Source organism: Sphaerodactylus townsendi, linkage group LG01 (assembly GCF_021028975.2).
Source record: "Sphaerodactylus townsendi isolate TG3544 linkage group LG01, MPM_Stown_v2.3, whole genome shotgun sequence".
Taxonomy (NCBI): Eukaryota; Metazoa; Chordata; class Lepidosauria; order Squamata; family Sphaerodactylidae; genus Sphaerodactylus; species Sphaerodactylus townsendi.
In genome coordinates, this window is record NC_059425.1 from 175,489,363 (window position 1) to 175,503,841 (window position 14,479).

General features: G+C 44.1%; 1 protein-coding gene across 1 annotated transcript in view; it reads right to left on the reverse strand.

Moving 5' to 3' along the window:
- Positions 1–401: 401 nt before the first annotated feature.
- Positions 402–14,479, reverse strand: part of HAO1 (hydroxyacid oxidase 1) — a 29,361-nt gene continuing 15,283 nt past the window's right edge. The window contains exons 5-7 of the mRNA XM_048506161.1: positions 7,124–7,282; positions 2,485–2,554; positions 402–1,134 (exon numbers count right to left, since the gene is read on the reverse strand). Coding sequence (XP_048362118.1) covers positions 1,064–1,134; positions 2,485–2,554; positions 7,124–7,282 — 300 coding nt within the window. The 3' untranslated portion in view covers positions 402–1,063. The remainder of the gene's footprint in view (positions 1,135–2,484; positions 2,555–7,123; positions 7,283–14,479) is intronic.

The window sequence follows — 14,479 nt, forward strand, 5'->3', positions numbered from 1 at the left end:
CCCCAGAAGTATTTGTGACTGGAATTTAAAGTACAAGTCTCAGGCAATCGATTTATAGCAAAATGGAAATTCAGATGACCCTGAAAAAATCTATGGCCCCTTCCGCACACGCAAAATAATGCATTTTCAAACCACTTTCACAACTGTTTGCAAGTGGATTTTGCTATTCCGCACAGCTTCAAAGAGCACTGAAAGCAGTTTGAAAGTGCATTATTCTGCATGTGCGGAATGAGCCTATGAAATCACTTGATAGTGCACTTATTTTACCTGGTGTTTCAATTTCCACAAATATATTTGAAAATCAAAATGAACCATATTCTTTCAAGTCAAGCACCCCATAAGACTCCATTGATGTTTTGTTCACAGTTCAAAATAAGTAATGTAGATATTCATTTCAGCAATAATTTTTCAAAATTACTGACATTTTATTTGAATGCTTGACCACTGACAAAAAAAATAACTCACATCTGTTAAAGAACTCTTTTCCTGAGCTCCCAACATGTGGCTTTAAAAACAGGATTGTGAAGAGAAATCCTTCATTTCTCCATACCCATTTTAGCCCTGAAATCTGAACATTTGTTTCTTTTCCTCCTTTTAGGAATTCAGAGTTTGGAAATGATTACAAACTTTATTTTTATCACAGAGAAATCTAAAAAGAGGAGGAAAAGGAAGGGAGATTCGGCAGAATTTCACTTTGGAGATGCTCAGAGGCAGGCAATGTCTTCCCAAACTATTAATACTATTAATTGTGCACCACTCTGTGATATGAAAAATCAGACAAGGCCTGAAGTTTAAAAAGGGGTGCATTGATTTATCTTCAAAGAGAAATCCCTCTTTTAAAAAAGAATTAGAGGAATCAATGGTCATATTAAAAGAATGAATGTTGGAAACAGAAATTCCCCTTAGCATAACAATTTAAAAAGACCCCATAATATATCTCCAAAGAATCTGGATTTCAGCAGCTGACAGTTTCAAATTTTACTTTGCGCTTCCCATTTCTTCATAAAGTAGGATGAACCATTTGCAATCAGCTGGACATCTTCCCAAGAGGCAGAAAACCCAGCTAGAGTTTGGAGGTAGCCTGTTGAACTCTCCGAACCAGTGTTCCATCTATTTCTTCCACACTTCGACAACCTGGAAACAGGAAGGTTAAGAATGTAAGCCCACTAATCATGGGGCCTCCCAAATGAGTACTTAATTGCTTTTATCTGTTAACAGAACTATGAAGGTCTTGTCTATTCGTCTACATCTGAGACTCTTATTTAACTAGACACTAGGAAATACAAAAGAGGATACAAGCAATCACACAAACTGTATCAAACATCAGTTTTCCTATTACAAGTATTGTTTTTACTTTGCTCCTGTCATCATGTTTACAGAACTGTGATATTACTTTTGACCTCTTTGAAAAACTGTCTTAACATCATAAAGTCATGTCCAAATAGAGTTGCCAGCTCCAGAGGAGGGCAGGGTTTGGGAAGGGGAGGGACTTCAGTAAGAGATTATGCCACATAGTTCTTCTTCCACAGCAGCCATTATCTCCTAGTCAATTTACCTCTGTCATCTGGAGATCAGTTTTAATTCCAAGGGATCTCCAGCTACCACCTGGAGATTGGCTACCCTAAATCAAAGATGACAACTCTCCTGTATTGTTCAAGAGGGCATTCTTGTAAAAGGAGCCAACCTGAGGCATAATGCTTAAGCTCAGGTGGTACCTTATTAGGGATAAAGTTTTTCCTACATTGTGTTTTTGCAGAAGAAGAGGAGGAGTAGTTTTAATTTATATCCTCCCTTTCTCTCCTGTAAGGAGACTCAAAAGAGGCTTACAATCTCCTTTTCCTTTCCCTCTCACAACAAACACCCTGTGAGGTGGGTGGGGCTGAGAAAGCTCCGAAGAACTGTGATTCGCCCAAGGTCACCCAGCTGTGTTGGAGTGCACAAGCTAATCTAGTTCACCAGATAAGCCTCCACAGCTCAAGTGGCAGAGCGGGGAATCAAACCCGGCTCCCCAGATTAGAGTGCACCTGCTCTTAACCACTACACCACGCTAGCTCTTAAATGGATGTTTTCATACTACATATACTGATCGACTGAATTGTTTAAAATAATAGTTGTAATTGGCCTTGGGTCCCAAACGCAGAAGGGGTGGCCAATTTCCAGGTGGTGGCTGGAGATCACCCGAAATTGCCACTGCTCTCCAGGTGACAGAGATTGATCCATCTGGAGAAAATGGCCACTTTGGAAGGTGGACTTAATGGCATTATACACCATTGAAGTCCTTGCCCCTCCCCAACCCTTGCTGTCCTCAGACTCCACCTCCAAAATCTCCAGGTATTACTCAACCCAGAACTGGAAACCCTATTATACAACCAACATGCAGATGTGCAAGGTTCTTAATTTCATGTTGTGGATCTTACTCTAACATATATCCTGATATAACACACAAAAGGAGATGTCACAATTCGTTCATATTGTGTATCTTACCAGAAAGTGCCATTGCTAACTGGAACTCTTCTTTCAGTATCTGGAGGACTTCCTTCACGCCTTCTTCACCCTGATTAAGTTAGACATACTGCATAATAAATCACCTTAAGGTTATAGTGAGGCATCCATTTTCCTGATAAGTATTAATAGGAGAGAATGGATTTCTCCCCCTCCCCCAACTGTCTAAGGTTTTGAATGGACAATCAGGCCCTATCTGCCAGTTCTGTTTTCAGCTCAGTATACCCATCCAAGAGAGTAACTGATGCGGGATTGGCAAGAAAGGAAATGGCTCTGTGTACAAAACTCTGAGGGTTCAAATCATCCAGGCAGCTGGCAAGGTACTGTGTGGCAGGCAGTGGTGTAGCGCCAAGGGGGCAGGCGGGTGTGACGGGGCAGGGGCATTCTGGGGTGGGCGGGGGTGCAGGGTGCTGTTTCCCCTTGCTCCGGCCCTGGTGGCAGGAAGGGATAGAATATTACCCACATGCTTGCTCTAATCAAGGGATATGCAGGGGATTTCCAGCAGGGGTTCGCTGTGGCTTTCAATAACCTTGACTAGATAACATGTCAGGATACACACTTTTAAAATACTGCGGTACAATGGCCACTGGCATTGCTTAACATAAGTGCGGTACCTCCAACTCCACTGAGATACTTTGATATGTATAGATTATTATAGAATCATAGAATTGGAAGAGACCCCAAGGGCCATCAACTTCAACCCCCTGCAATGCAGGAACACATAATCAAAACACTCCTTACAAATGGCCATCCAGTCTCTCTTTAAAAACCTCCAAAGAAGGAGACTCCACCACACTCCGGGGTAGTGCATTCCAATGTGGAACAGCTCTTACTGTCAGGAAGTGTTTCCTGATGTTTCGGGGGAATTTCTTTTCCTTCACCTTGAACACATTCCTCCTAGTCTCTAGAGCAGCAGAAAACAAGCTTGCTCCCTCAGCAACATGGCATCCAGTGGTGGGATCCAAAACTTTTAGTAACAGGTTCCCATGGTAGTGGGATTCAAACTGTGGCGTAGCGCCAATGGGGCTGGGCGGGGCACGACAGGGGCATTCCGGGGGTGGGACATTCCTGGGCGGGGCTGTGGCAAGGACACAGCCGCTGTGTTGGTCCTTGGGTGGGAAACGAATGCACACAGGCGCAGGCTGCCACGCACACCGGTGCACCTCCTGCTAGACTGCTTCAAGTTCTGCGTGCTACTGCTGAGAGGAGGGGCCACTAAGGCAAAAATCATGTGGCAAAATCAATTAGTAACCCCCTCTCGGCACACACAAATAATTAGTAACCTACTCTCGGGAACCTTCAGATATTATGTCACCCCTTAGCCTTCTCGTCACCAAACTAAACATCCCCAGCTCCCTAAGTCTCTCCTCGTAGGGCACGGATTCCAGACCTTTTACCATTTTGGTTGACCTCCTCTGGACCCATTCAAGCTTGTCAACATCCTCCTTGAATTGTGGTGCCCAGAACTACACAATTATGATCTACCATATTTTCATCTCCAGCAGTAGTGAAAGAAGCTCTAAACTCTTTCATTTTATCTTCACAACTATCCTGGGATTAAGTTGACAATCAGTGGTTGGGTCTAAGGTCACCCAGGGAGTTTCTTGGCTGAGCGGGGGCCAAAAACCTGCACATCTCAGTCCTACAGGGAGGCTGCTACCCCACTTTGCAGGTTTCAGACGGGGGGCTTCCAAATGCAACCTTGCCACAGCAGCAGCAATCAGTATGGGAATAGTAGGGAACTATGTCCATACCCCCATTCTTGTACTGCTCAATGCTGCCCCCCACTGCTCCTTTTCCCCCATAGCAGTAGGACCCCCAACAGACCAGAACCCCCCTTCATCACTGAAAGTGTGCTGCAGCCAGGCTTGGCAGGGAAAGGGAAAGGAGACTAGCACCATCCCAAGGCCTAGGAATGTTATAAGAAAGGCACTAGAAACCAAAGGACTACACCCACACTAGAGTTTATTTTTGTTTGGCTTCAATGTAATAGGTGGGCAAGAATGGAAAATCTGAGTGCGAGTGTTATCCCTATGTCTAGAAGGCAAACCAAGCCCTAACAAAAAATTTGGGGGTTTTTTCCCAACCCAGAAAAAAACTTGTGCCATAGAAGAATGTCTATGCTGTACCGTAACTGAAACCAGAGCCTAAAACAAATTCAGCTTTGGTGGAGGAGAGTTTGGCTAATAACTGATGGAGGACAATCACTGAGCTTCACTGGGGAAACTAAGCATGTAAGAAAAATACATAGTGGGATGTTCATGTATTTGGAGGCTACTTTGGAGGAATGAAACAGGAATTCTCAGTGAGCTATAAGAGTGGAACTTAAAAGAAGAAGAGTTTGGATTGATATCCCTCCTTTCTCTCCTGTAGGAGACTCAAAGGGGCTTACAATCTCCTTGCCCTTCCCCCTCACAACAAACACCCTGTGAAGTGGATGGGGCTGAGAGAGCTCCAAAAAGCTGTGACTAGCCCAAGGTCACCCAGCTGGCGTGTATGGGAGTGCACAGGCTAATCTGAATTCCCCAGATAAGCCTCCACAACTCAAGTTGCAGAGCTGGGAATCAAACCCGGTTCCTCCAGATCAGAGTGCACCTGCTCTTAGCCACTGCTCTTAGCCACTACGCCACTTACCTCTATCCTAACCATTCCACTGAGCAAAGTTTGGTGCCTTCTTTCAGCCTCAGGAAACTTCTTCCAGTTTCAGTGGCTCTTCCGCTGGAGGAAGAAGCCCTTACAGTGGAAGAAGACACCTTAGAGGAAGGTTAAATCCACACCACTGGATCCACTGTTGCTTGTTCAACAGTAGCTGGTCATTCTCATCCAGCATATTAAACATAAAGATTTGTTCTATGGCTGGATGTTTCATGCATACCTTGGAAAGTGTATGTTTCTTTGGATCCAGCAGCCAGACTACAAATATAGGCTACTCCTTCTAAGGCTTTCTGCTCTGTTTGGGAATCCCTGGAGATTTATTTTATTTTTGGGGGGGGGGGGAAAGACCCTGTAGAGGGGCAGGTTTGGGGAGGGGAGGGATCTCAGTGGGGTATAATGCCATAGAATCCACCCTCCAAAGCAGCCATTTTCTCCAGGGAAATCTACCTAGTCCTCAATTAACAATCTACCCAGATAGGATTCCATTTGCAACAGCCAAATTAAGATCTGGGGGTGTGGAGAAGCTTTTACAGTATGACAGTGGAAGAATAAGGGTTTTTTTGTGCCAATAATGCACAGTGCACACAAAGGGAGGAGGGATTGCACTGCATACCCCTTCATTTATTTATTTATTTTATTGAATTTATGTCCTGCCCTATCCCCGCAGCAGTGACACATCAAAGTGGTGAGTTTTTCTCTGGGGTTACCTGGTAGCTGAAATGCGAATGGGGGAGGGGCTTTACTTGGTAAAGGCTAAAGTTTGCACTGAAAGGAGACTCTCATTTCAGCTTATCATCTAAATGGTCAACAACCAAACAACCACACTTGGGTATTTGTTTAATTCATTTATACCCTGTCTTTTCCCCCAACAGGGTAAAAAAAAACCCCTATCAATCACTTTATTAATGTGGTTGCAGAGAGTGCCCATGATAACACAGTGATCATATACATAATATACATAAGTTTAAAATATTGCATAATGCCTAATGAGTATGAACTAACAGTTAACAATTTGTAGGTAAAACCTTTTCCAATCTAAAATATTTCACATTCAATCTACCAACGTTTGGTATTTTAAATGCTACTGTTCAAAATTTGGCTGTCAGTGGCCCCTTCCACACATGCAGAATAATGCACTTTCAATCCACTTTCAATGCACTTTGAAGGTGGATTTTACTGTGCGGAATAGCAAAATCCACTTTCAAACAATTGTGAAAGTGGATTGAAAGTGCATTATTCTGCATGTGCGGAAGGGGCCAGTAAAGAGATATGTGGGTTTTCATCTATTAACAATATGTTGGCCAGTGCCACACAATGCCACATCAGATTGGTCAGGAAACCTATTAAATATAGGACAGATAAACTTTCAACAAGGCTTGTGGTGAAAAGGGACTAAAACATGTTCTGAGGTTTCAATTTCCCCCAGTTCACAGAACAGACCCTCACCATGGCAGGGACCTTTGAGAATCTTCCAAGAAGGACTTGACAACTAGTAGGGGACTCAAATCACATTACAGCAGTCTCTTCTCCTCTGCTTTATCCTCACAACAACCTTTTGAGTTAGGTTAGACTGAGAGTGTGCAAATGGTCCAAGGGGTGGGTGAGTGGGTGTGTTGGATTCTCTGTGGATGCAATGCTCCTATACCTCAGAGACTCATTCTTCATAGACAGTACACTTGTAGCTTTGAAGATTCTCCCACCCAAAATTGATCAAAAGAAGTGACAAAAATAAATAGGTGAGTTGACGAAGTGAACTTAGAAAATGGCACCAAGGAGGCTGGAAATAAAATATTTTGGGCTAAAAATGTTGTGGAACTCCTCAGAGGAAACGTTTTGTTTCCAGCCTGACAAAGCTTTGTTTTGGTTGTGTGGAAAATTCCTACAATGTGGTTGAGGAAGAAGTGTTCAGATCTGTCTTTCGAGATCCCGCTCCCAAGAAACTATGCAATCTCTGTTTTAATATTACCTTGTAGACAAGACCCCAGATCACAGGCCTGCCAACAAACACTGCTTTGGCTCCAAGGGCCAGGGCCTTGAGAACATCTGAGCCTTTCCTGATGCCGCCATCTAGGAACACGTCAACCTTTCCTTCCACAGCTTCTATTATTTCGGACAGCACCTCAATCTGAAAGAAAGTATCTTTATCTTTATTAACCTTTAATAGGCATAGATAGTCCACATAACTCGATGGTTGACTTCAAGGGATTCAAATCACTTCAGATTTTTTTTTAAAGAAATAGCCAGAGCAAATGACAGTAAATACCCCTACACATCAATGTAAAAATACAATCTATTATAAAATTGCAATATAAATAAATCTGTTTAGCAAGTTAAAAGCAAAATAATACAGCAATAGGTATCCTACCATGCCTAAATAGTAGACAGTGTGTATCAGTTAATTGGAGAAGAAAGCTATCTTTTATAAAAAGTTCTGCATTTGTTTAATGTATCATATTTGATATTTAAAGATTTGGAAAAAAAAACAGGTAAAAGTAATAAAATGGGAATAAGTTAGCACTTTAAAATGTCAGGTATAGAGCTACCATACGTGTTGTATGAGCATTGCAATCTCCAAGAAGAAAACGTATGGCAACAGTAGGAACACAAATGTTGCCAAAATGGCTGGTTCACTACTCCCAGGGTTAGTGTTTGCTTTCTGCAAGCAAGCAGAAACATTCATGTGGATTTTATTTGCACACTTGGTTGCCAACTTTAGCCTGGGAAATTCCTGGAGATTTGGAAGTGGTATCTGTGGAGGGCACAGTTTGAAAAGGAATTTCACATAGAATCTATAATATACCACTGAGTCTACCCTCCAAAATTGCCAGTTTCTTCAGGGGACCTAATCACCACAGCCTGGAGATCAGTTGTAACCCCTACAGAACCCCAAGGTCCCTCTATTTATTTATTTATTTATTGGCTGGCTGGCTGGCTGGCTGGTTGGTTGGTTGGATTTATAGGCATAGGCATAGGCTATAGGCTCGAGGTTGGCCACCATATACATACCAAATTATTTATGTGTTATCAAGTCGCAACTGGCTTATGGTGACTCTAGCAAGGGGATTTCAAGGCAACTGAGAAACAGGGTTGGTTTGACATTGCCTTCCTCTGCAGAGTCCATCGTCCAAGTACCATTGTGGTCACTTATACCTTGCTAAGCTTCTGAGATCTGATGAGACTGGGTTAAATCATACCATTCCACAATCTCATAAATACAGCATTATATGTGAGTATTTCATAGGAAAGTTCATATGTTAACTGGAAAGAAAGTACAGCATGTAAAGCAACCAGGGAGTCTCATGTGCCAGTGTAGCGAGCACTTCCAACCAGGAATGATGATGAAGAAGAAAAGGAGTTTGGATTTAACCCCTGCCTTTCTCTCTTGTTATAACCTTTTTTTCCCTGCCTCACCTCACAACAGACACTTTGTGAGGTAGGTGGGGCTGAGAGAGCTCTGAGAGAACTGTGACTAGTCCAAGGTCACCCAGCAGGCTTCACATGTAGGAGTGGGAAAACAAATTTAGTTCACCAGGTAAGAGGAGTGGGAATCCTGTGGAGGAATGGGGAATCAAACCTGGTTCTCCAGATTAAAGTCCACCTGCTTTTAACTACTAGACCTGCTGGCGCTCATTACTGATTGCCCATGCCCCAGCTCTGGATGTTTCCCAATCTGCAGGAACAGTTTTAAGAAGGTCCAAAGAAGTGCTGTGGGAAAGGGAAAGAAAACCCTTAGCAAATGTGCACAGCTCTGAATAGGGCCTGTTGAATGAACTTTTACCCCAAAAAAGTGTTGCACAGTCAGCGCTTATCCATGCGTTAAGAATTTCCACAGCCAGCCAGTGGACATTCACTTACTTTTTGAATGTACAGTAGCAGAAATGTAAAGTGTTTTGAAATCATGCTTTTGCAAAAACAGAAACTGAGACGGCAGAAGAAAGAGTTCATAAAACAGGATCAATTCCCAAATGCAACAGTACCTCAAAGGGCGTTTTGGATCTCATCTGATCTCGGAAGATAAGCAGAGTCAGCCACGGTTAGTAATTGAATGGGAGACCTCCAAGGAATACCGGGGTTATGCAAAAGAAGGTAATAGCCTTCTTTTGTTAGTCTCTTGCCTCTAAAACTTGATAGGGTTGCCATAACTGAACTGCAACTTGATGGCACTTGACATACACACAAAATTCATGTGCCTCTGACAAAACAGCTGTTTTGTTGCACACAGTTCTGAAAGTCATCAATAGAAATTCCTCCCCCCCCTCCCCCGGTTCCCCCTCACTCCTGTACTGTTTAATGCAAAGGTGTCCAACTCTGGCACTTCAGATGTTCATGGACTACAATTCCCATCAGCCATGCCAGCAGGAGCTGATGGGAATTGTAGTCCATGAACATCTGAAGCGCCAGAGTTGGACACCCCTGGCTTAATGGATCTGTAAAACAGTACCTTTAATAGATTTCTACAGCCATTGCAGTTACATCAGTTCTTATATAACCCATCTTGCCCATATTTAGTATCTCATTGCCCCCTCCCTGGCCCCAGTGGCCGAGTCTCCAACAGAAATATCCTTGTCCCATTGGGGATTCAAATTTGGATGGGCTGTCATTTATGAGCATTTACAGTACCCAGGTGTGGATTTTACTGTACTTTCTAACTTCCATAATCCAGTTTTTGCATTTCTTATGCCATATCTTAGACTGTTTCTATTGTGTTGCTTTCTAACCTTTCTAACCTTGCTCAGTTGGTGCGGAGCTTTGGGCTGGTTTGCCATCAATATGCCAATGACACCCAGCTCATTCTGATGATGGGGGCGGGGGGCGGCTTCAGCCCCTGCAGCTATACAGCATTGTTTGGAGGCGGTCGCTGGTTGGTTGAAACAGAGCAGGCTGAAACTAAATCCATCAAAGACGGAGATCCTCTGGCTGGGCCGCGATGGGGGACATGAGGGTTTCCAGCCACCGGTATTGGAGGGGGTGTCTCTAACCCCCACCTCCCTGGCCTGCAGCCCGGGGGTCCGCCTGGACTCTTCTCTTTCTATGGAGAGCCAGGTGGCCCATGTTACCCAGGTTGCCTTTTTTCATCTTCTCCAGGCCCGGCGACTGGCCCCCTATCTCTCCCAGACCAACCTAGCCACTGTGATCCATGCAACGGTCACCTCCAAAATGCGGTGGTGCAGCTTTTGGTGGGTGGTTCCTTTCGTGAGCATATCACCCCCGTGTTGCGCCGCCTGCACTGGCTCCCAGTAGAATTCTGGGTCACTTTCAAGGTGTTGGTATTAACCTTCAAGGCCCTTCGCGGCTTGGGACCCTCATACCTTCGTGACCGTCTCACCCCATATGTCCCAAGTAGGCCTCTGCGGTCAGCAGAGGCCAATTTACTGGTGGTCCCTGGCCCCTCCATTATGCGACTGGCCTCTACCCGGGCCAGGGCTTTCACGGCCCTGGCCCCTGCCTGGTGGAACGCCCTTCCATCAGACGTGCAGGACCTGTGGGACCTTGGAGAATTCCGCAGGGCCTGTAAAACGGTTTTGTTCCACCGGGCTTTTGGTGAGGCCAGCCGCGGACCCTCCCTCCAGGATGCCCCCATGCTACGTGCCATCTTACCATCAGCACGTCTAATATAATATCTGACTGACTCTGCTACCCCCGCCCGGCCTTGGGATCGGGCGCCACACACACTTTTATAATCTTGCTGTTATGTGTATTGTATTGATGCTGCTAGTTTTATGAATTTTTGTATATTGTTTTAACTTGTTTTAACTGATTTTTTGGTGTATGTTGTTTTGGCCATTGTATGTTTGGCCCAGTGTACACCACCCAGAGCCCTTCGGGGGTGGGCGGTTTATAAATTTGATATATAAATAAATAAATAAACCTTGGAATCTGATTTTATTGCAATGTTTATTGCATGTTTTTGCCATTGCTACTGCATTGTTAAATTCTGTAGTCCACCTTGAATCTCAGTGAGAAAGGTGGACTGCAAAGTAGATAAGGAAACCTCCCCCAATACCACCTTTCAGGTTATGCTGAAGAGGACTAAATAAGAGGTGGTACTGTGGAAGGGCCATATTCTTGCCTAGTCAGCATGTTATGTATTGCAGCAAATGCAATGCATGAAAAAATGGTATTGCATGACTGCCATACAACGCATTGGGGAGAAATCTCCAATTCTGAAATTAAAATATTTCTGCATTTTGTAAAAGCTCATACTAGACATTTCTGGATCTACAGTCTTGAACAGGACAAAATATCAACTCTTGGCAAGCAAGGCAGGTTGAATTGTTTCAGAAGGTCGAGAAAACCAACACATGAGATACCAAGTGACTCAGCTGTTGGCTCAGGTTTAGGATGGGAAGGAACAAAACCAAGTCACGTAAACTCCAGCTCTTAAATCAACTAACCACAATTCTTCCATAGCGTTGATATCTGAGAAACCAGGGGAATACATGTGAATACAAACTGATGTGCCATCCCCTGAAAAATGATGCTCTTATGAGACAAGCAAGGGCAGGAACAATTTCTTTGAAGGTGAAAAGCAGTGGCCAGAGGCAATAGGAACTCGCAGCTACAATTTGCTTGTATATTCCGATTGAGGTTTCCCTAGTCAGCTGGCAAACAATGAAAGGGCTTGTTTTTCCCTCTTTAAGGTTTTGTTTCGTTGCCAAAATACTTGGGTTCCACTTCCGCAAATGTATGCTCACTTTCACATCCAGGCAGATGGTGCCAAGCGCTGTTACTTGAGTATGACACAAGCCATAATTAAAGCACACATTTCATCAATGTGTGACCAGACACTAGGAAATGTTCACCAGTTTGGACTCAACTTGTTCTCAAAATCAGATACGCTAAACTGTACTGTCAGGTTTCAAGAACTTAAAACCCTCCAATCAGGCTCTAAAAAGTTACTTTTCTATTATGGAACTTGGCAAAGGGCCATAGCTCTATATTAGAACATGTACCGGGGCCCAGATTTGGTTCCCAAGTAAAAAAGATCATGGAGAGTGAGGCTGAGACCAACCTAGTGCTTTAAAGAACTAATGTTCAACAGAGTTTATTCTGATTCAGCGTAAAACAGCATCCTTTAGGTGCATTGAGAGTTGTCGTTCATTGCATTCATTAATCTTTTCAAAATTATAGGTTAGATTCAGCTGTCTATCAGCAGATGGACCCTGGTCGTTTCCCCACTTACCTCGACCAAAGGTTGCTGCACGCTACTCCCAGCGCGCGCCAGAAATGACGTGGGGTCATCAAAAGGCGCAGGGGTCATAAAAAAGGCACTGTTTCGAGGAGCGCCAGGAATGACGCGCGCTGAGGGGGCGCAGCAGAGTCGGGGCAGCTGCGTTGTCGCCGCCCCTGAAGTGGGGAGTGCCAGGGGACCCCGCACTACTTGGGGAGAGTAGCGTGCAGCAGCAGGTAAGTGGGGAAAAGACCCCTGATGGGTGAGTATCTTTCACTGGTTCCTAGGCTTGCCAACTTCCAGGTGGAGCCTGGAGATCTCCCACTTTTACAATTGATCTCCAGATCATAGAGATTAGCTCCCGTGGAGAATATGGCTGCTCTAGGAAATGGACTATATGGGGTTATACCTTGCTGAGGTCCCTCTTGTTCCCAAACCCTTTCTTCCCCAGGCTCCATCTCCGAAATCTCCAGATGTTTCCCAACCAAGAGCTGACATCCCTAGCCACCTCCTGCCCCACACCACAGCCCTTTCCCAACTGGGAACATTGATTCCCCAACTAAAGAACCAATCGAGACTGATAGCCACACTGGCCTGGGATAACTAGCCTTCAAGTAGGGCCTGGCATTCTCCTAGAATGACAATTGATCTCCAGACTACATGTATCAGATCCCCTGAAGAAAATGGCTCCAGACACCACCCACCAAACCTTTTCCCCAGAGACTGCCCCCAGTTATCCAGAAATTTCCTGGTAAGAGTTGGCTAAGGCTGAAGACTGTGCTGAGGAGACAAAAGGGAATGAAGTCATCCCTCCTACCTCTTTAGGAGCCAACATGGTATAGAGGTTAAGAGCAGGTGCACTTTAATCTGGAGAACTGGGTTTGATTCCCCGCTCTGCCACTTGAGCTGTGGAGGCTTATCTGGGGAACCAGGTTAGCTTGTGCATTCCAATACATGCCAGCTGGGTGACCTTGGGCTTATCATAGTCCTTCAGAGCTCTCTCAGCCCCACCCACCTCACAGTGTGCTTGTTGTGAGGGGGGAAGGGAAAGGAGATTGTAAGCCCCTTTGAGTCTCCTTACAGGAGAGAAAGGGGGGATATAAATCCAACTTTTCTTCTCCTCTTCCTCTTTAGTAAGCAGAGATGAGCTGATGGTAGAGGCAGGAGATGAGGTTTTACTTTCCTCTTCGTATCATAGCTCCTCATCCACTCCCAAGTATTAGTCCATTATCTGAGAAATCAACTTTCCCTCAGACAGAAAGCACTGCTGGTAGGAAACGAGCAAGGGAAAGGTTTGTGATACTTGTTTCTGTTGTTCCCTGAATGAAACCCTTTATGTATAGTCCAGAAGAAGAGGAAAGTTTGGATTTATACCCCACCTTTATCTCCTGTAAGGAGACTCAAGGTGGCTTACAAACCCCATTCCTTTCCTGTCCCCACAACAGACACCTTGTGAGGTAGATGGGGCTGAGAAAGTTCTGAGAGAACTGTGACTAGCCCAAGGTCACCCAGCAGGCTTCATGTGTAGGACCGGGAAAACAAATTATTATTATTATTATTTATTAAATTTAGTATACCGCCCTATTATTATTATTTATTAAATTTAGTATACCGGAAGGGCTCAGTTCACCATATAAGAATCTGTCATCCATGTGAAGAAATCCAGTTCACCATATAAGAGTCTGTCATCCATGTGAAGAAGCGGGGAATCAAACCTGTTTCTCCAGATTAGAGTCCACCTGCATTTAACCACTACACTGCACCCTTCATTTATTGATTATTTTGAAAAATTCATATGCCTTCAGCTCATAACCATTTCACCTGAAATACACACACAAGGATTTTCTCTCTAAAATGCTCATACCCTAGGTTACAAAGATATAGGTCTTAAAGAAACTAAGGTCAGGTCAGGTCAACAGAGTTTTTTTAATGTACAGAATTTATACAATGTTTCCATATATGTATAGTCAAACCAATAATGTCTATTTGACCAGAGGCTCTCCAGGATCTCAGCCAGATATATAACTTTCCCAGACCTGTTAACCAAGATCCTTTTTAAAAATCTAGATAACAGGGACTTAACTTGGACTTTTTTAGATGGAAAGGATATTCTCTGCTACTAAACACTTGCACTTCTCCAATAAATCAAGT